The following is a 23,021-nucleotide window of genomic DNA, read 5'->3' on the forward strand; positions in this document are numbered from 1 at the left end:
AGTCCTTGTTCATCAGTCACTGAAGGTGAATGAGCAAGTGCAGCAGGCAGTGAAGAAGGCTAATGGAATGTTGGCCTTTATTACAAAGGGAATTGAGTACAAGAGCAAGGAAATTCTCTTGCATTTGTACAGAGCCCTGGTGAGACCACACCTGGAGTATTGTGTACAGTTTTGGTCTCCAGGGTTAAGGAAGGACATCCTGGCTGTAGAGGAAGTGCAGCGTAGATTCACGAGGTTAATTCCTGGGATGTCAGGACTGTCTTACGCAGAGAGGTTAGAGAGACTGGGCTTGTACACGCTGGAATAAGGAGATTGAGAGGGGATCTGATTCCAATATATAAGATTTTTAAGGGATTGGACAAGATAGAGACAGGAAATATGTTCCAGATGCTGGGAGAGTCCAGTACCAGAGGGCATGGTTTGAGAATAAGGGGTAGGTCATTTAGGACAGAGTTAAGGAAAAAATTCTACTCCCAGAGAGTTGTGGGGGTCTGGAATGCACTGCCTCGGAAGGCAGTGGAGGCCAATTCTCTGGATGCTTTCAAGAAGGAGCTAGATAGGTATCTTATGGATAGGGGAATCAAGGGATATGGGGTCAAGGCAGGAACCGGGTATTGAGAGTAGATGATCAGCCATGATCTCAAAATGGTGGTGCAGGCTCGAAGGGCCGAATGGTCTACTTCTGCACCTATTGTCTATTGGCCTGCAAAGAAAAGAGCCATCAGGACCATCACAGAGGCTGGTGAGCAAGCCTCCAGATGGTTATGGATCAAGTGGTGTGTCCCGTGGACCAGTGCTGCTGTGACATAAGCTTGGGCCTGATCAACCCTGGAGTATCTGATGTTGAAAGACCCGAAAGGCACAGTTAGAGTGGATAAAGAGTTATCTGTTTCCCAAGTTTGAAGAATCTATTACCAGAGGGCATGCATTGAAGGTGAGAGGGGATAGGTTCAAGAGGGATGTGAGGGTAAGTTTTTTAGTCGGAGAGTCATGGAATGCCTGGAATGCACTGCCTGGTATGGTGGTAGAGGCAAGTACATTAGAGGCCTTTAAGAAACATTTGGATAGGCATGTGGATGTAAGGAGGATGGAGTGATATGGACATGGTGTAAGTAGGAGGGATTAGTGTTTGGGTATTTTTAATTTGCTTTTTCGGTGGTTTGGCACAACATTGTGGGTCAAGTGGCCTGTTTCTGTGCTGTACTCTTCTATGTTCTAAAAGCCTACTAAAGTGGTGGGTTCTGCCCAGTCCATCACAGGAAAAGCCCTCCCCATCACTGAGCACATCTACACAGAGTGGTGCTACAAGAAAGCAGCATCCATCATCAAGAAACTCCACCATCTAGGCCATGCTCTCTGCTCACTAAGGAGAAGGTGGCACAGGAGCCTTAGATCCCACAGCACCAGATTCAAGAAGGAGCTAGATAGGTATCTTATGGATAGGGGAATCAAGGGATATGGGGACAAGGCAGGAACCGGGTATTGATCGTAGATGATCAGCCATGATCTCAAAATGGCGGTGCAGGCTCAAAGGGCCGAATGGTCTACTTCTGCACCTATTGTGTATTGTCTATTGACATCAATGAAAGTCATGGTGCAAGCAAGCATGCAGCATGCAAGAGAATTCCTAGAAGCGTGGTTTTCCACAAGCAATTCTGTAAACAGACACCTTCTTATTTATGAGCCGATGTGGGCAAAATTCTGGACCACAATTCATGAAGTTTGCCACAAAGCCAATCAGCAATGAGTTTTCCTCCCCACGTCATAATTGAGTTTGTGAAACGATGTTCAATCGAGAAGTATTTAAAGGCCAAGCACTTGAAGGACATGCCACAATCAACAGTGCACTGATGATGTATCCTCGCATGGTGATGAAACGTTTGCAAGTAAATTGCCAAGATGGGGGAGCAACTCAACCCAACCATCAACTACCCAAGCTGCACATCTTCTGAATTACTTCCAAATATAGAACAGTTTAGAACACAGTTCCCTAGCAGACCATGAGTTCTGCAATACACACACAGGGCTGGAGGAACTCAACAAGCCAGGTAGCATCTATGGAAAAGAGTCCTGTTGACTTTTCAGGCTGAGACCTTTTATCAGGACAGGAGAAAAAAGGATGAGGGAGTCAGAGTAATAAGGTGGGGGGAGGGGAGATAGAAACAGAAGATGATAGGTGAAACTAAGGGAGGGGGGTGAGATAAGGAGCTGGGAAGTTGATTGGTGAAAGAGATACAGGACTGAAGAAGGGGGAATCTGATAGGAGAGGCCAGAGGACCATGGAAGAAAGAAAAGAGGGTGGAGCACCAGAGGGAGGTGATGGCCAAGTAAGCAGATAAGAGAGGGAAATGGGAATGGGAAATGGTGAAGGAGAAGGGGGAGCAGGGGCATTACCCCAAGTTTGAGAAATCAATCTTCATGCCATCAGGTTGGAGGCTGACCAGACAGAATATAAGGTGTAGCTCTTTCAACTTGAGTGTGGCCTTATCACAACAGTAGAGGAGGCCGTGGACTGACATGTCGGAATAGGAACGGGAAGTGGAAATAAAATGGGTGGACACTAGGAGATCCCGCTTTTCCTAGCAGGATGTCCCAGTGGCCACCTAGGTGCTTGGTGAAGCAGTCTCCCAATCTACATTGGTTCTGATATTCAAGAGGCCACACTGGGAGCATTGGATACAGATTCATAGCTGAAGTTTGGGAAGACTGTTTGGGGCCTGAATGGTAGTGAGGGAGGAGGTGTAGGGGCAGGTGTAGCATTTGATCCGCTTGCAAGGGTAAGTGCCAGGAGGGAGATCAGTTGGGAGGGATGTCAAGGGAGTCATATAGGGAGTGATCCCTGTGGAAAGCAGAAAGTGAAGGGGAGGGAAAGATGTGCTTGGTGGTGACATACCATTGGAGATGGCAATTTCTGTAACAGGTTTGAAATTCCAGCTTTTTTCTCCAGTCCTGCTGAAGGGTTTCAGCCTGAAATGTCGACTGTACTTTTTTCCATAGATGCTGCCTGGCCTGCTGAGTTCCTCCAGCATTTTGTGTGTGTTGCTCGGATTTCCGGCCTCTGCAGATTTTCTCATCTGTGAACAGGTTTGAAACCTCGCCTTTCAAATACATTGGAGACAATGGTGAATTTTATCTTCTATTAAGAGGTGGTGGCAGATTCATTCGCTACAGAATGCTAATCTCATTGAAAATCTTAGTGCCCATGTCCAATTCACATCAAGTCCTATGCATCCTGCTTGCTTGCTAACCTATTGGTAAGGCCTAATTTGGAGTATTGTGCAGAGTTTTGGTCACCTACCTACAGGAAAGATGTAAGTAAGTTTGAAAGAGTACAGGGAAAATTTACAAGGATGTTGCCAGGTCTGGTTGAATGAAAGTATGTGTTCCCGAACCTGGTGGTGAGACTTCAGGCTTCTGTACCTCCTGCCTGACAGTAGCAGTTGAGCAGCAGTGGCCCAGGTAGTGGGGTTCTTTGATGATGGATATTACCTTCTTAAGGCAGCACCTCTTGTAGAAACTACCAATGGTGGGGAGGGATGTGTCCATGTTGTTTTGGCCAAGTCCACTTTTCTCTGCAGCTCAAGTCGTCAAGTTTATTGTCATTTCTACCATAAACTGCGGGTACAGTACACAGTAAAAATGAAACAATGTTCCTCCAGGACCCTGGTGCTACATGAAACAATACAAAACTACTCTAGACTATGTGAGACAGCACAAGGCTACACTAGACTATATAAAACATAAAAACTGCACTGGACTACAGACCTGCACAAAACAGTGCAGGGCAGTAAAATAATTAATAAACAAGACAATAGGCACAGTAGAGGACAAATTACAATATAATAATAAATGACGGAGGGTTATGGGCTGAGTGCAGATCAGTGGGACTAGGTGAGAGTAAGCGTTCGGCACGGACTAGAAGGGCTGAGATGGCCTGTTTCCGTGCTGTAATTGTTATATGTAGATGTCAGTCTAGGAGTATTGAGGAGTCTGATGGCTTGGGGGAAGAAACTGTTGCACAGTCTTATCGTGAGAGCCCGAATACTTCAATACATTTTGCCAGATGGCAGGAGGGAGAAGAGTTTCTGTGAGAGGTGCGTGGTTTCCTTCACATTCCTGCACATTTGAATTGCCATACGAGACCATTATGCAGCCAGTCAGGATACTTTCAACTATACATCGTTACAAGTTTGTTGACAAATCAGACCATCTTAATCTCCTTAGAAATTAGATGCTGGCGTTCTTTCCTTGTGATTGCATCTATGACTTCAGGACATTTTCCATGTCTTAACTGCAAAGGATTTTGGTCATTCTTTGCCTTCTGGGAGGAGTGTGGTAGTGAAGTTGAACACAGAAGCTTCACCCCTCATCTAGTTCCACCAGCTCCTGTCTCACCTTCTCCCCTTTTCATATTGTCGATATTCCCTCTATAATTGAAATCTTAATTGATTGGGTCTTGTCTCTAAAGCAGATTATGCTATGACCACTACCATTATCCAAGGGGTCCTTGGATCCCAGTTTGGGAACCTCTGCTCTAAAGACTATGCTGGACATACCGAGTTCCTCCAGAAGTTTGTTCTTTTGTTGGGCCAGATTCCAGTACCCGCAGTCTCTTCTGCCGCCATCTATCATGCAATCTCTTTTTCTCTATCACTGTGCTGTCCCTCTGATCTTTGTACATCCCACCTTTACTCTAAATCAAACTCAAGTACAACTAAGCTGATCCTTGCCAGTCAGCCACTGCATCCACTGCTTTTTATTTTGGATGTAATATTCTATAATTTTTTTGTTTCCTCAGCACAACCTCAAACAACATGGAAGCTATAAAGGCACTCAAACCAACTATTAGCTATCCAATAAAGCCTGCCAGCACCCCTTTTCAAACATTTGCTCAATTCCAAAAAAGTTATCCAGATGTGTGTGTGTTTTAATAGGATCTTTTATACTTGTTAAAGGATACTTTGACATCCTTGAATTAATTTCTCTGTTCACCTCATAATATTGTTTTATAAAAATATATTTGTAAATTTTTTCTTTTGGACATTGGTTGTTCGTGAGTCTTTATGCATAGTTTTTTTCATAAATTTTACTGTTTAGTTTCCTGTAAATGCCTGCAAGATAGTAGCTGTTGGCATATACGTACTGTGATAATAAATTTACTTTGAACAGACTATAAATTAGGGCCTCGATTAGTGGTGCAGTGACCTTGGAGAGGATGTGAACACTGATTCACTTGTCCTGCTAGTGTATGTAGATTTTGAGAATTTTATGGAGGTAGTGTTGATGGTCGTGTCAGTGCTTTGAGATGCATGCTGCGAGTAACTGATGATATGATCCAGGAGCATTCAGAGAGGGTAGTGATCATCGTTGCCCTGCAGACCATGAAAATGAGTTCAATCGTCAGACACTTTTCCTAGATGACCAAGAGACTGCTGGCGATGGTGTTAATACCACTAACGTCAGCCTTTGGCTGAAGAGGCCCCTAAGGGCTGGGTATAGCTGAAGCAGACTGGTAGAGGATCGTTGTATTGAGTGCAAGATGCATAAATATTTCAAGACTTAACACTTTCTCAGAGTTATTTGCAAAAAAATTAAACTTTATTAGAGGCAAGTTGAATTTATGCATATCTCAGAATAAGATCTCTAAATCAAGAAAAAAAAAGACAAAGTTGCTGGTGCTTATTGTAATCATAAATTAAGTGAAACAATACCTATGGCTGTTCTTTTTGCACCAGGACACCAATAAATAAAATGAAATTTGAAATTCCACACCTAAAAGACACTATAGTGCTTTATTGTAAAAAAAATTCTAACTGCCAAGTTGAAGTGGGCAGAGATGCTGAGTCAATTTGATTTCTATTCATAATGCTTGACCTGAAAACGCTCCAATGCCAAGTGATAATTATAATCCCTCAACATTTTTGAAAGTAAGCAAACAATACTTTATTAACATATCAGTGCAGTGAGATTTGGTCACAGAGGCACAATTATGATTTAAATCAATTATAGGACAATTACATTAATTTCTGCTTTCAAAAGCATAGGATGTGATTATGGACTTTTAAAATTTATTATGTTTAAATACAGGAGTGCCTGCCCTCTTGGATCTACAAGCGGTTGTGGGCCATTAACAAAACAAGAAGCTGTTGTTTTCCTCACAACTGCTGCCTATCTACAGGTAAAAGATCTGACGTTGAACTGAAACAATAAATGTTCAAATGCAGAACCCAGGTCAGGCTTACAAAAAAGCTGCTGACTCAGTTGTTAATAAGGTCACATGAGCTAAAGGAAGCCTGGGAAGTGGGGGGTGGGATGTGCAAGCTGCCACGCGGAATTGAAATCAGAATATCTGTCTCTCCTGCAGATTAGCACCTCAACTATATGATCTTGCAAATACAATTTCAGCTGGGCAAACTAGCAAAGGCAATAATACATACAGCACAAAGAAAGGCAAAACATTTTAAAATAACAGCATATTTCAACATAAATTTCAAAACCAATAATCGATAAACCAGACGGGTAAGAGGAAGCATAAATGCTTCAAATGAGACAATTATTGTGCAAAACTGTATCTACTGGCCATTTTCCTCTTCGTTATTTATAAAGACCACTTTGAACCACAATTTCTGGACTTCAGGCCCACCCTCGAGCTCATTGCATTCTGAAACGTAGAGAGGGTGCAGATGGTGGCAGTGATACTTCCAGAAGTTTCAAACTCACAGTAAGGTAACTGAACAGTCAGGCTGTGTTTTCAATATGAAACATTTTGTACAGTGAAGTCAGATTCTAACATTTACATGGATTTGCACAAAGTCCTTTGTCATAATAAAGATAGCTTCTATATGCAAAAATGTAGTCCAGCTCAATGGGGCAAATTACTTCAGAATCACATGGTAGCCTTCCATATTTTCAGCTGTAAAATAAAAAAAAAAAAATAGTATCAGTCTGCTTAACATTAGGCTACATTTAAAGCTGCTTAAAACAATTACCTTTCACTGTGCTGATTATAAAGCAACTTTCATCTTGGAGGTTGTGAACCATCTGCAAAACAAATTTTCAGAAGGTAAGCATATTTTGCAAAACCTCTCACAGCCCCAGAACACATCCTCCACAGTCAAGAAAGCTCCCCAAGTTATTTACTTTCTGAGGAGGCAGAAGGGAGCTCGTCTATGCACTCAAATACTTGCAACCATTGAACACACCTACATGGAGCGCGGCCACAGGAAAGCAGAAGCCATTATCAAGGACCCCTACCATCTAGGGTATTCTCTCTTCTCGTTGCAGCATTCGGAAAGGAGGCACAGGAGACTTAGGTCCCACACCACTAGGGTCAGGAATTACCCTTCAACCATCGGGCTCTTGAACCAGTGTGGATAACTTCATTCACTTCAACACTGAACTGATTCCACAATCTATAGATTCACCTTCAAGGACTCTACAACCATGCTAATCTTACTTATTAATCATTTATTATTATTATTAGTTTTTTTTTTTTGGTTTTTGCAGTTTGTCTTTTCAACATTTGTCATTTCTCCATCTGTTTTTCATTGATTCTATTGTGTTTTGCATTTACTGGGAATGCCCACAAGAAAATGAATCTCAGGGATAACTTTGACCTTCAGCAGATGAGACCCTAAACACAACCATCACATAGTACAGAAACTGCACTGCAGCAGACAGGAGTTTTTACATGTCCATCTATTAAGCTAATCTTATATATTTATATTTACTGCAGTTTTGTATTGTGTTCTTTATGGTTATTGTGTTTTTTAATAAGGCATTTGGTTCAGAGTAACAATCATTTCATTTTCCTTTACACTTGTGTACTGAATAATAAAAATCTTGAATATCCATCTCAGTTATAAATACATCGGGTATAGGTGTGCGCTCAACAGGAGCTACAGTACACATCCCCAACCCACGATCAGTTGTCCTTATTTGATAGTTCTATATTATTTATGTTTAAAAATTTATTCAGATACAGTGTGAAATAGGCCCTCCCAGCCCTTCGAATCACGCCTCCCAGCAACCTAGCCTAATCACGGGACAATTTACAGTGACCAATTAATCTACCAACTGGTATGTCTTTGGAATGTAGGAGGAAATCGGAGCACCCAGAGGAAACCTATGTGGTCATGAGGAGAACGTACAAACTCCTTACAGAGAGTGGTAGGAACAATCTATCCAGACTTCAGAAAGGTGTTTGACAAAGTCCAAAACTGTTAACAGAACATGGGATCCATGGCAAGTGGCAAAAAGGATCTAAAAGTCAGGTTGGTAATAGAGGGTGACGGTGAACGGTTGTTTATGTCATTGGAAGCTTATGACCTGTGGTGTACCACTGAGATTGACAACAGGCTCTTAAGGTTTTTCATAGGCATTAACTGCTTGGTTGAAATGATTAAATTAGAAAGTTTGAAGATCACACAATTGGTGACTCTGCTGACCATAGCTCTGAACTATAGATAGATACTTTATTCATCCCCATGGGGAAATTCAACTTTTTTCCAATGTCCCATACACTTGTTGTAGCAAAACTAATTACATACAATTAATATGTAATTGTACTACAATACAATACAATACAATACTTAACTCAGTAAGAAAATATGATATGCATCTAAATCACTATCTCAAAAAGCATTAATAATAGCTTTTAAAAAGTTCTAAGTCCTGGCGGTAGAATTGTAAAGCCTAATGGCATTGGGGAGTATTGACCTCTTCATCCTGTCTGAGGAGCATTGCATCGATAGTAACCTGTCGCTGAAACTGCTTCTCTGTCTCTGGATGGTGCTATGTAGAGGATGTTCAGAGTTTTCCATAATTGACCGTAGCCTACTCAGCGCCCTTCGCTCAGCTACCGATGTTAAACTCTCCAGTACTTTGCCCACGACAGAGCCCGCTTTCCTTACCAGCTTATTAAGACACTGAGTGCTCTCTTAATTAATGCAAATATCTAATCAGCCAATCAAATGGCGCAACTCAAAGCATGCAGTCATGGTCAAGAGGTTCAGCTGTTGTGTTCAGACCATTTTGCACGGGCAAATGGAATTTTAATTTCACCAAGTGTGAGGTGATACTTTCAGAGGACTCACAGAAGCCCACACATCCCTAAAGATGGCAGCACAAGTGGCAAATGAAGTAGATGGGAGGTTTTCCTTCATCAGTTATTGCTGATTGTACAAGAGCCTGAATATTAAGGTACAGATTTATAAACCCTTTGATTAGCCTACAGTGGATGTACAAAGATAGCATAAAGATCTTTGTACACTATCACATGCATTTCTGGTTGCCACACAATAGGATGGACATTATTTCACTGGAGAGGGTGTAGAGGAGATTTACCAGGATGTTACCTGGATGTAACATTTCATCTATAATGACAGATTGTAAAGTTTGGGTTGTTTGCCTCAGAGAAGAGGAGGGGAGGTTGGGGGGTATGGGGGAGGGTGACCCAACAGAGGCACAGGATTACAGTGAGTGAATAATGAGGAGGATTCTAAGGAAGAAGTTATTTCATTGTAAGTGTGGTGTCAGCCTGGAGAATATTGAAGAACAGGGTGCAGAAAGGCAGTCATGACATATAAGTATCTGGATTGAGTAATTAAATTGCCGGGAAATATAAGGCTACAGACCAGGAGCTGGTAAGTGTATTAAGCATGGAGGACTTCCTGATCATTGCCATGTATACAATGGACTGAAAGGCCTGTTTCTGCGCCGTATGACTATTCTGACTCTAGATATTTAAATTCATTTTAACTTACAAATATAAACAAGCAAATCAATCCTGTCTAAATGGATTCCATATAATCAGCAAAGAAAAGTAATCTCATATAAATAAACCAACTCCGATTCCAAATCAACACCACCTTCCCAACTGAAGGCGAAGATTTTGTTTTGTTAAACAATAAATACATTAAGACTAATTGGTACAATTCCCTTCGATCCCACTTAAGACCATAAGATATAGGAGCAGAAGCAGGCTATTTGGTCCATCGAGCCTGTTCTGCCATTCAATCATGGGCTGATCCAATTCTTCCAGTCATACCTACTCCCCTGCCTTCTCCCCATATCCTCTGATGCCCTGGCTAATCAAGAATCTATCTCTGCCTTAAATACACCCAATGACACGGCCTCCACAGCCGCTCGTGGCAACAAATTCCACAGACTTACCACCCTCTGATTAAAGTAATTTCTCCACATCTCTGTTCAAAAAGGACGTCCTTCAATCCTGAAGTCATGCCCTCTTGTCCTAGAATCCTCTACCATGGGAAATAACTTTGCTATATCTAATTGGTTCAGGCCTTTTAACATTCAGAATGTTTCAATGAGATCCCTCCTCATTCTGAACTCCAGGGAATACAGCCCAAGAGCTGCCAAACGTTCCTCATATGATAACCCTTTCATTCCTGTAATCATTCTTATGAATCTTCTCTGAACCCTCTCCAATGTCAGTATATCCCTTCTAAAATAAGGAGCCCAAAACTGCACACAATAATCTAAGTGTGGTCTCAAAAGTGCCTTATAGAGCCTCAACATCACAATCCTGCTCTTATACTCTATACCTCTAGAAATGAATGCCAACATTGCATTCGTCTTCTTCACAACTGACTCAACCTGGAAGTTAACCTTTAGGGTATCTTGCACAAGGACTCCCAGGTTCCTTTTCATCTCTGCATTTTGAATTCTCTCCCCATCTAAATGATAGTCTGCCCATTTATTTCTTCCACCAAAGTGCATGAACATAACACTTTCCAACATTGTATTTCATTTGTCACTTCCCCTAAACTATCTAAGTCTCTCTGCAGGCTCTCTGTTTCCTCAACACTACCCGCTCCTCCACCTATCTTTGTATCATTGGTAAATTTAGCCACAAATCCATTAATACCATAGTCCAAATCATTGACATACATCGTAAAAAGCAGCGGTCCCAACACTGACCCCTGTGGAACTCCACTGGTAACCAGCAGCCAGCCATAATAAGATCCCTTTATTCCCACTCTCTGTTTTCTGCCGACCAGCCAATGCTCCACCCATGCTAGTAACTTCCCTGTAATTCCATGGGCTCTTACCTTGCTAAGCAGTCTCATGTGCGGCACCTTGTCAAAGGCCTTCTGAAAATCCAAGTACAGCACATCTACTACATCTACAAGCAGGGTAGACAAAGGAATTTCCTCAAAGAATTGCAGTAGGTTTGTCAGGATTTTCCTCTCAGGAAATTATGCTGGCTTTGGTCCATCTTGTCATGTGCCTCCAGGTACTCCATAATCTCATCCCTAACAATCGATTCCAACAACTTCCCAACCACTGATGTCAGGCTAACAGGTCTATAGTTTCCTTTCTGCTGCCTCCCACCCTTTTTAAATAGCAGAGAAACATTTGCTATTTTTCACTCATCCAGTACAATGCCAGAATCTATCGATTCTTGAAAGATCATTGTTGATGCCTCTGCAATCTCTCCAGCTACTTCCTTCAGAACCCAAAGGTGCATTCCATCAGGTCCAGGAGATTTATCCACCCTCAGACCATTCAGCATCCTGAGCACCTTCTCAGTCGTAATTTTCACTGCACAAACTTCACTTCCCTGACACTCTTGAATGTCCAGTATACTGCAGATGTCTTCCACTGTGAAGACTGATGCAAAATACGCATTCGGTTCCTCTGCCATCTCTCATTATAATATCTCATGCGTCATTTTGTATTGGTCCTATATCTACCCTCAACTCTCTTTTACCCTCTATATACTTAAAAGAACTTTTAGTATCTTCTTTGATATTAGTCGCCAGCTTCTTTTCATAATTCATCTTTTCCTTCCTAGTAACTTTCTTAGTTTCCTTCTGCAAGTTTTCAAAAGCTCCCCAATCCTCTATCTTCCCACTAGCTCTGGCTTCCTTGTATGCCCTCTCTTTTGCTTTTACTTTGGCTCTGACTTCACATGTCAGCCACAGTAGTGTCTTTTGTCCCTTTGAAAATTTCTTATTATTTGGAATATATGTCCTGCAGTTTCTTCATTTTTTGCAGAAATTCCAGCCATTGTTGCTCTGCTGTCTTTCCTACAAATATTCCCTTCCAGTCAACTTTGGCTAGTTCCCCTCTCATGCCATTGTAAAATCCTTTATTCCACTGAAATACTGACACATTGGATTTTATAATTTCCCTCTCAAATTTCAATGTGAACTCGACCATATTGTGATCACTGTTCCCTAAGGGTTCCTTAACCTTAAACTCTCTTGTCACCTCCAGATCATTGCAGAACACCCAACCCAGCACAGCCGATCCCCAAATGGGCTTAACAATAAGCTGTTCTAAAAAGCCATCACTTTAGACATTCTACACATTCTCTCTCCAGTACTGACCTGGTTTTCCCAATCCACTTTCATGTTAAAATCCCCAAAGATTATCATGACATTGCCTTTCTGACAAGCCTTTTCTATCTCCTGCTGTAAATTGTATTCAACATCCTGACTGCTGTTTGGAGGCCAGTACACAAATGCCATTAGGGTCCTTTTACCTTTACCCTGTACTTAAGCCAAAGCTTGTAAGTTAAATGGCTGTTCAGACAGGTGGTGAAACAACACATGGCTCAGTATGAAGAGGAATGGTAGCAGAGGGACAAAACATGACTATTTACTTCATGGATGATACAATATAATTAGAATGAATGGTCCATCTGGAAGAATGCCTGGCAGAAGAATTGGAGCAAGGGGGAGGGTTTCAGATTTCTGGATAATTGGGACCTCTTCTGGGGCAGGTCTGACCTGTAAAAAGGGGAAGGGTTCCACTTGAATCCAAATGGGATCAATATTTTTGTGGTAAGATTTACTGGAGCTGTTGGTAGTTGTTTCAACTAATAAGACAAGGGAATGGGAACCAGTATGATAGAGCTGAGGATGAGCCAGCAGGTTTACAAGTAGATGATGGATGTAACATGAATGTAAGGAAGGACGATGATTGGATACAATTGCGGACAGAACAAAGAGTTAAATTGTACCACAGAGGCAAAATTAAAAGGGGCAAAGAATGCAACTGGAAGTGCTGTATTTAAATGCGCGTAGTATTCAGAATAAGGTGGATGAACTCATGGCGTAATTACAGATTGGTCGGTATGACGTGGGCATCACTGAATTGTGGCTGAAAGAAGGCCATAGCCAGGAGCTTAATGGCAAAGGATATACTTTATATTGAAAGGACAAGCAGAAAGGCATAGGCGGTGGTGTGGCTCTGTTGGTAAGAGATGGAATTACATCTTTAGAAAGAGGTGACGTAGGGTCAGAGAATGTCAAATCTTCGTAGTTGGAGTTAAGAAACTGCAAGGGTAAAAAATACCATTATGGGAATCATATATAGGCCTCCAAACAGTAGCCAAGATATGGGGTTGAGATTGAAAAGGGAGCTGGAAAAGGCATGTAGTAAGGGCAGTGACACAATTGTAATGGGGGACTTCAATATGCAAGGGGATTGGGAAAATCAGGATGGTGTTGGATTGCAAGAGAGGGAATTTGTTGAATGCCTACGAGATGGCTTTTTGGAGCAGCTTGCGCTTGAGACTACTTGGGGAAAGGCCATCTCAGAATCAGGTTTATTATCACCAGCATGTGTCGCAAAATTTGTTAACTTAGCAGCAGCAGTTCAATGCACTATATAAATAAGTAAATCAATTACAGTATATGTATATTGAATAGATTAAAAATTGTGCAAAAAACAGAAGTAATATATATCAAAAAAGTGAGTTAGTGTCCAAGGGTTCAATGTCCATTTAGGAATTGGATAACAGAGGGGAAGAAGCTGTTCCTGAATTGCTGAGTGTGTGCCTTCAGGCTTCTGTATCTCCTACCTGATGGTAACAGTGAGAAAAGGACATGCCCTGGGTGCTGGAGGTCCTTAATAATGGACGCTGCTTTTCTGAGACCCCGCTCCTTCAAGATATCCTGGTTACTTTGTAGGCTAGTACCCAAGATAGAGCCGACTAAATTTACAACCCTCTGCAGCAGCCCCCACAATCTTAGATTGAGTGTTGTGTAATAACTCAGATCTTATTAGGGACCTTAATGTAAAAGAACCCTTAGGAGTCAGTGATCATAATACAGCGGCATGCAAAAGTTTGGGCACCCATGGTCAAAATTTCTGTTACTGTGAATAGCTAAGCGAATAAAAGATGACCTGATTTGCAAAAGACAAAGTTAAAGATGACACAATTGTTTAATATTTTAAGCAAGATTACTTTATTTCCATCTTTTACAATTTCAAAATAACAAAAAAGGAAAAGGGCCCGAAGCAAAAAGTTTGGGCACCCTGCATGGTCAGTACTTAGTAACACCCCATTGGGCAAGTATCACAGCTTGTAAACGCTTTCTGTAGCCAGCTAAGAGTCTTTCAATTCTTGTTTGGGGGATTTTCACCCATTCTTCCTTACAAAAGGCTTCTAGTTCTGTGAGATTCTTGAGCTGTCTTGCATGCACTGCTCTTTTGAGGTCTATCCACAGATTTTTGATGATGTTTACGTCAGAGGACTGGCAAAACCTTCAGCTTGCACCTGTTGAGGTAGTCCATTGTGGATTTTGAGGCGTGTTTAGGATCATTATCCTGTTGTAGAAGCCATCCTCTTTTCATCTTCAGCTTTTTTACTTCCAAAATTTGCTGGTTTTTAATTGAATTCATTCTTCCCTCCACCAGTGAAATGCTCCCCGTGCCACTAGCTGCAACACAAACCCAAAGTATGATCGATTCACCCCCGTGCTTAACAGTTGGAGAGGTGTTCTTTTCATGAAATTCTCCACCCTTTTTTCTCCAAACATGCCTTTGCTCATTGTGGCCAAAAAGTTCTATTTTAACTTCATCAGTCCACAGAACTTGTTTCCAAAATTCATCAGGCTTGTTTAGATGTTCCTTTGTAAACTTCTGACACTGAATTTTGTGGTGAGGATGCAGGAAAGGTTTTCTTCTAATGACTCTTCCATGAAGGTCATATTTGTGCAGGTGTTGCTGCGCAGTAGAACGGTGCACCACCACTCCAGAGTCTGCTGAATCTTCCTGAAGGTCTTTTGCAGTCAAATGGGAGTTTTGATTTGCCTTTCTAGCAATCCTACGAGCAGTTCTCTTGGAAAGCTTTCTTGGTCTTCCAGATCTCAATTTGACCTCCGTCGTTCCTGTTAACTGCCATTTCTTAATTACACTAGGAACTGAGGAAACAGCTACCTGAAAATGCTTTGCTATCTTTTTATAGCCTTCTTCTGCTTTGTGGGCATCATTTATTTTAATTTTCAGAGTACTAGACAGCTGCTTAGAGGAGCCCATGGCTGCTGATTGTTGGGTATTGACAAGGTTTGAGGAGTCAGGGTATTCATAAAGCTTTGAGATTTGCATCACCTGGCCTTTCCTAATGATGCCATAGCCCTAACAAGCTAATTAAGGTCTGAGACCTTGGTAAAAGTTATCTGAGAGCTCAAATCTCTTGGGGTGCCCAATCTTCTGCATGGTGCTCCTTTCCTTCCCCCCCCCACTCTAAAATTGTACAAAACAAAAATAATACACTAATCTTGCTTAAAATGTTGAAAAGAAAGTTTCATCTTTATGATTTTTGGAGATCAGTTCATCTTCTACTCACTTACCGTATATTCCGGAGTATAAGCTGACCCCCCCACCCCCCATTTTCATGTTACCTTTGTATAAGCAGACCCCTTTTATAGAGGTTTTTGATTTAACCAGAAAAGATCACAAGATCTCACATGCCGGGACTCAGTTTTGCCAGATCCGGAACCGGGAAATTTTGTGAACCAGTACCTGCTAAAAAAAAAACAGGCCTACACATCGTACAGCGTTATAAGCGAATTCCTAATAAATAAATCAGGGAGGGAAATTTTGGATTCGGTCTCCAATGGTAAAGAATCCTCAGAATTGTAACCCCTGTGAAACCATTTAGAGCCCATCGTAATCTCGTTAAAAACATAACACGGGGTGGCGGGATCAGTACGTATACTCAGTATTGAGTTTGCGACCACCGTGTACAAAAGATTTAAATGAATGCGATATGATGGTGGCTTCAAGCTGAAGGTTGTTGATTTTGCTAAAGGAACGAATAATTCTGCAGCTGCTAAGAAGTTTAGTGTAAACGAGAAACAAGTGAGAGAGTGGAGAAAGGTAGAGAACACGTTGAGGGAAATGCCAAAGACAAAATGTGCAAACTGCGGAAAAACATGCCAGTGGCCAGAACTGGAAGAAAAAGTTTTAGAGTGGGTGAATCACCAGCGATCGTCCAGATACATTGTTATCAGAGAAATGATTCGTGTTCAAGCATTGAAATGGGCCGTGAGGTCAGCAAAAATTTCAAAGCTACGCGAAGTTGGTGCAGCGATTTATGAATAGATGTGATCTTGTGTTGAGACAAAAAACAAAGATTGCTCAGAAAATTCCCGCGGGTTGTTGTTTACGTTCAAGAATGCTGCTAGATGGACGAAGCCGGTTGCTTGAAGTGGGTTAAAGAGGTGTGGTGTTGACGTCCAGAAGGTTTCGGGAAAGAAAAGTCACTACTTGTCTGGGACGTCTTCAGAGCGCACTTGTCAGGTGAGACAAAAGCAGCATTGAAAGCTGAAAATATGGACATTGCAGTCATCCCTGGTGGTTTGATCTCCGTGCTCCAGCCACTAGATGTGATTTTAAACAAATCATTCAAAGAATTCATGCGACAACAGTAGAACAAAATTGACTCAAAAACAGCCAATAAATACAACCTGTCTTCCGTGTATTCGTTTTTCCAAAGTTGGCACCCTGTATATAAGTTGGCCCCCTAATTTTAGGACCAAAATCTCGGCTTATACACTAGAATTTACGGTAACTATTCACAGTAACAGAAATTTTGACTGGGGTGCCCAAACTTTTGCATGCCACTTCATACTGCAATTGGAGAGGGAGAAGCATAAGTCAGACTCGATGTGCTGAAAGAACTAATTTTTCTATGTCTTATGGTCCAAGAAATAAGACACGATAAGCAACGCTGTTAACATATACCTACAGCGTAAGAAGCAGTTATCTCATTGCATAGAACACTACAGCAGAGGAACAATCCCCTTGCTCCATAACAATGTGCTGAACTAGTTACATTAGTAATCAAATGCCCAACTAAATGAATCCTATCTGACTATCAAACGTCCATATCCTTCCATTTTCTGCATTCATGAGCCTCTTGAACAGAATTTGCCTTTGTCACCACCCTGCCAGCATATTCCAAGCACCCAACACTATAAAATCACTTGTCCTGCACACCTCCTTTGAACTTATGCCCTCTCACCTTAAATTCATGCCCTCTGCTATTAGACATTTCAATCCTGGGAAGAAAGATGTCGACCTATGCCTCTTAATTTTATAAACCTCAATTAGGTCTCCACTCAGCTGCTCCAGAAAAAATAACCCTGGTTTATCCAACCTCTCCTTATAGCATATGCCCTCTAATCTGGTCAGCATCCTGGTAAAAGGATACAGTTATCTAAATTAAACACACTGGAACAGACTAGAGCCATCTAAAAGGCTGACACAACATCATGGGTCTTTACTGTTCTATAATATGCCATCTATGTCATTGATCAACAGACTGGGGATGTGCTGGGTGCAGCCCACAAATGTCTCTACACGTTCTGGTATCAACAATGCTCAGCAGAACAACACAGAAAACAAGCAACAAAACAACAGCAGCAAAACAAGCCTGGTTTCTTTCCCTCCCCCCCCACACACACACACACGCACACAAACAGTCCTTTGATCCTAGGACAGAACACTTTCTTTAGCTTCCAGCAGACCTCAGGCCTACAGACTGGGCGCTCAACATTCCCAGCAGACTCAGCTCTGGACAACAGATTCAACCCTTGGACCTCAGTCCTCAGCAGTAACCCCACGACATACCAGGCCTTGAACTCTGGACTCACCGATGACGGCACTCTGAACACTAGGCTTTGTGAGCTCCTGTTTCACTGATTTGAAAACTCAAGGTGGGGGTGGGTAACAGTACTGTTCTGCCTGCCTGCACAGAACTGACTCTGGAATCTGCCAACAACTTACTGACCTGGGGTTGGAGGGCCTCATCTACTTTCTGCTAGCACAACAACTGACCATGGATGTCAAACACAGATGACTCGCTAGCCCTCAAACGCAGAGTGGAGACTTAAGACTCCAGCTTGACATCTAATTCCCCCACAATACAGTCCCTAAACACTAATCTGATCCCTTTCTGTTCCCAAAACCATCCTTGCGAATCTAAAAAAAACAATTTAAAAACGAACTCCTCACCTCAGGTACCAACCCAGTGAATCTACAATAGTATCACTTTAAAGGCAGTTCAAATCTGCCTATAATGACTTGATCCAGGACATGCATACATTTTGTTTATGGTTGAAATCCATGATCCACTGACTCAGACATGTGTTATCTACTGAACCAATGTAATTACAGACAGGCTTCAATCCAGCTCATAACAGTGGCAGCAGTTGTTAGCATTAATAAATGATCTTCAGACTTGTCACTTACCTGATCGCTGACAAGAACATGAATACCTGTAGGACCTTGCCTATAAACCTGATTTATCTGATTTTGGGATATGCTAAAGACCGTTGCAATCTTTTTGGAAAGTTCTGCAGTTGTCAGCTCTTCCAGGTAGATGGCATGATACACTGGAAAGAAAACACAATAAAAACGTTTTAAAATGTGATCTACAAATTCCTGCCTCATGAAAAAAAGTTGTAACTGTTGTACAGTATCAGAGTACTACGGGAATGTGACCAGAACACAATCTGACAGCCTGGAATTGTAAATTTAGACACCACTCTGCTAGATGAAGAATATTAATTTAATCAAAAAAGGTGGAAATTGCAGTCTGCAATAAGCTAGTTGACCTAAAATAACCTGGGATTTCCATGTCTTTGATGCTTCCAGTGCCAGCTTGTGGGAGAAAGCTGGCCCGATCTTTTGTGACATTGCCCTATATTCTAGCCAGTTGATCAGCACAGGCCTTTAGTACTCGGCCATCTGGGCAGGATGTTTCTGAGAGTTTACCTTCCTGAAGGCCTCATATTGGCCTCTGAGACTGAAATCACAAGGTCATTGGGGGCTGTCAGAGCTCATGAATGTTCCTCCACAAAGTTGAGGTCAAAGTGAGCATAAAAGGCATTGAGTTAATTTGGGAGCCAAGACTTATTGTCACTTATGTCACTTTGTAGGATAATAGCATTCAAGACCTGCCTCAATAAGCATCCTTCAATGATTCAACTTTGGTTCAGAATTGTCACTTTGTGTGTGAGATGGCTTTCTGGATATCGTACAAAAAGAGAGATAAAATAACCACCAGCTAAACAAAATACTGCCTTAGCCAGAACTGTCAAAACTTTAAGTTTTGACATTTTATAAACATTTTAAAACCAAAAAAATCTAAAGTATTTAAATAAAAGTTAAATTAGTCTGAATAATGGCTGAAGTTGTTTGTTTCAATCCCTTACAGCCTTTGCCTTCAATTCAAATCAATGGGATTCAGAGTCAGATTATTTATCACATATTACATCACACACAATGAAATGCACCGTGTTAAAAACCAACAAACTCAAGGGCAAAGTAGCAACTGCTGCTTTTGTGTGGGAGGGAGGAGGGGGGGAAGGGGTCTTGGCACTCTAATGTTTTTGTCATTCATTCTTTGGGTTTTTTTTTTCTGTTTCGTGGATGTCTGTGAAGAGTAAGAATTTCAGGTTGTAAACTGTATACATTCTCTGATAGTAAATTGAACCATTTGAATTTTCTCACTTCTATACAGAGAAATCCGGAGGCTGATGAGGCCAAAGAAAACCTCCAAATAAATGTGTCAACAGTAACTGCGACCACGAAGTACTTAATTGTGAAAGAAAACTTCCACTGACATCCTACAGGAAAGAAATCCTTAGCTCGGTAATGATCTGAGTGAATCAATATACTGAGAAACATAAATGCAATGAATGAAACTAACTTGCAATCAGATTCAGATGTATAGATAATGGCTGATCTTGAGATTTTAAAAAAAACTGGAGATGCTAGAAATCTGAAAAATAGAAAATTCTGGAAAAACTCAGCAGGTCAGTGTGGGTCTGTGGAAAGAGAAGCAGGTAAAACTTGGGGCTCAAGACCCTTTATCAAAACTTGGAAAAGGGAAAACCAAGTTAGCTGTCAGCAACAGTGAAATGGAGAAGGAATAGCGAGAATACTTCAGATGGTGTGAAACCAATTCAATTCATGGAATAGAAGTCATCCTGAAAACCCAGAGCAGATGTTCTAGAGGAACAATTATCTAATATGTATGTTGTTTCTCTAGTGTAGCGACCACCACATTCTGAACACCAAGTTCATCGTATTAGATTGGAAGAAATCCAAATAAATCAGTTTAACCTCAAAAGGCTGCATGGGTTCCTGATTGGTAGGTAGCAAAAAGGCAAAGGAAGGCTTTGGAATATAGGAACTGAAGGGCCGACTAGGGAGTCATCAAGAGTGTAAACATTGTATTAGGAAAAATCAAAACTCTTGGCAACTTACACCACAAAACCAATTGTATTTTGTTGCCATGACTATGAAGTTATTGCTCAACAAGAAACTGCTCTTCCAAAATACAAACCTTTTAATCATTTAATTAAGATTTGGCTGTGTTTTTGTCAGGTTGCTACAAAAGAATGGTTTGCTAGACCATTTGAGGGCTGGTGGCTGAATCAATTACCAATGTATGGGCTTATCAAAGCTCTGCTGCCATCTAGCACAACAGTTCATCTTGTAAGTTATGCTCCCATGTGCCTCAATTCCCTTTATAAAGGCTCCAATTTCTTTGACCCTTCTGGAAGCAGCAAACTCCTGAAATTAACTTGCACTCTGGTAAAATTCTTCTTCACATCTTTGTAACATTTGCCCACAGATTTGAGCATGTGACCTTTGATCTTTGAAATATTCACTTAAAGGAACAGCTGCCATTTAAATCAAACTTGTCCACCTCAATCCAGCCTCCTCTCAACATGATTCAGGGTTTCGACCCAAATCGCTATCATTTTGCCTCCATGGATGCTGCTTAACCCAAGTCACTGCAGCAGTCATTTTATGTGCGTCTGCTTCTACCTTTTCTTAATCTTTTTTGATCTATGCTGAATAATTATAGATTCTCCAGCCAAACCTTACAGTTGAGGTCCTTTATTCCTAGGATCATTCTAGTAAATCCTGTTTCTCTACTACAATGCTGTATGATCCCACTTTGGATAAGTACAAGGATGAAAGGGGTGGAGGGCGATGGTCAATAGGACTGAGAACAACTGCTCGGCATGGGCTGAAAGGCCTTTCCTGTGGTGTAGTGCTCTATGACACTAATAGCTTCACATTAGTCCTAAGATATGGCAACCAGAATTGGACACAGCAAATACAAAATGACCTGCTCATCTTAGACCATAAGACAAAGGAGCAGAATTAGGCTATTCAGTCCATTGAGTCAGCTCTACAATTCCATCATGGTTGATTTATTACCAAACTCAACTCCATTCTCCTGCTTTCTCCCCGTAACCTTTGACGCAGTGACTATGTAGCAACCTACCAACCTCCACTTTAAATATACCCAATGACTTGGTCTCCACAGCTGTCTTGGGCAATGAATTCCACAGATTCACCATCCTCTGACTAAAGACATTCCTCCTTATCACTGTTTTAAATGGACATCCCTTTATTCTGAGGCTGCGCCCGCTGGTCCTTGTCTCCCCCTCTATATGAAATATTCCCTCCATGTGCACCCCATCTAGGCCTTTCAACATTTCATACGTTTCAATGAGATATCCCCTCATTCTTTTAAACACCAGTAAGTAAAGGCCCAGAGCCATCAATCACTCCTCACATGTTAACCCTTTCATTGCCTGAATGAGACTCATGAACCTCCTCTGGGCTCTCTCCAATGCCTAGATAAGGAGTCCAAAACTACTCACAATGCTCCAAGTGCAGGCTGACCAATGTCTTATAAAGCCTCAGATATAAGAACAAAAGCCTCAGCATTACAGCCTTGCTCTTATATCTTAGTTCTCTCGAAATGAATGCTAACATTGGATTTGCCTTCCTCACCACCGACTCAGCCTGCAAGTTAACCTTTAGGAAAACCTGCACAAGGACTCCCAAGATATTTACACCTTGGATTTTTGATCACCACCCCCCCCCCCCCCCACCGCTCCCCGTTTAGAAAATAATCTTATCATTTTATTCGTTCTACTAAAGTGCATGACCATACACTTTCTAACACTGGCAGATACACACCTGCCACTTTGTTGCCCATTCTCCTAATCTGTCTAAGTCCTCTGTAGCTTCCCTGCTTCCTCAACACTACCTTCCCCTCTCAATATCTTAATATCGTGCGCAGACCTGGCCACAAAGCCTTCAATTCCGTCATCCAAATCATTGACATCTATCATGAAAAAAAAGTGGTACCAACAGCACCCCCTGCAGTGCACCATTAGTCACCCACAGACAAAAAGAAAAGGCCCCCTTTTTCCAATTCTTTGCCTCCTGCCAGTTAACTAATCTTCTATCCATGCTAGTATCTCTCCTGTAATATCATGGGCTCTTTCCTTGTTAAGCAACCTCATGTGCTGCACCTTATCAAAGGCCTTCTGAAATTCCAAGTTAGCAACATCCATCGATTCTCCTTTGTCTATTCTGTTTGCTATTTCCTCAAAGAACTCCAACAGATTTGTCAAGCAAGATTTCCCATTATGGAAACAATGTTAGCATTGACCCATTTTATTATCTTCCTCCAACTGGCCAGAAACCTCATCCTCAATAATGGACTCCAACATCTTCCCAACCACTGAAGTCAGGCTAACTAGGTGATAATTTCCTTTCTTCTGCCACATTCCCTTCTTAAAGAGTGGAGTAACATTTACAATTTTCCAGTACTCCAGAACAATTTCAGGATTCAGTAATTCTTAAAGGATCATTACCAATGCCCCCAGAATCTCTTCAACTACCTCTTTCAGAACTTTGGGGTGTAGTCCAGAAGACCTTCA

At 41.5% G+C, this 23,021-nt stretch overlaps 1 protein-coding gene across 2 annotated transcripts in view; it reads right to left on the reverse strand.

Moving 5' to 3' along the window:
- Positions 1-5,576: 5,576 nt before the first annotated feature.
- LOC140718880 (upstream-binding protein 1-like) overlaps positions 5,577-23,021 on the reverse strand; it is a 100,223-nt gene continuing 82,778 nt past the window's right edge. For both annotated transcript variants that reach the window (XM_073033186.1, XM_073033235.1), the window contains 3 exons: positions 18,514-18,656; positions 6,990-7,041; positions 5,577-6,913 (listed from right to left, as the gene is read on the reverse strand). In XM_073033186.1, the coding sequence (XP_072889287.1) occupies positions 6,876-6,913; positions 6,990-7,041; positions 18,514-18,656 (233 nt within the window). In that variant the 3' untranslated portion in view covers positions 5,577-6,875. The remainder of the gene's footprint in view (positions 6,914-6,989; positions 7,042-18,513; positions 18,657-23,021) is intronic.

This window comes from Hemitrygon akajei, chromosome 1 (genome assembly GCF_048418815.1).
Source record: "Hemitrygon akajei chromosome 1, sHemAka1.3, whole genome shotgun sequence".
In the NCBI taxonomy this organism is placed as follows: Eukaryota; Metazoa; Chordata; class Chondrichthyes; order Myliobatiformes; family Dasyatidae; genus Hemitrygon; species Hemitrygon akajei.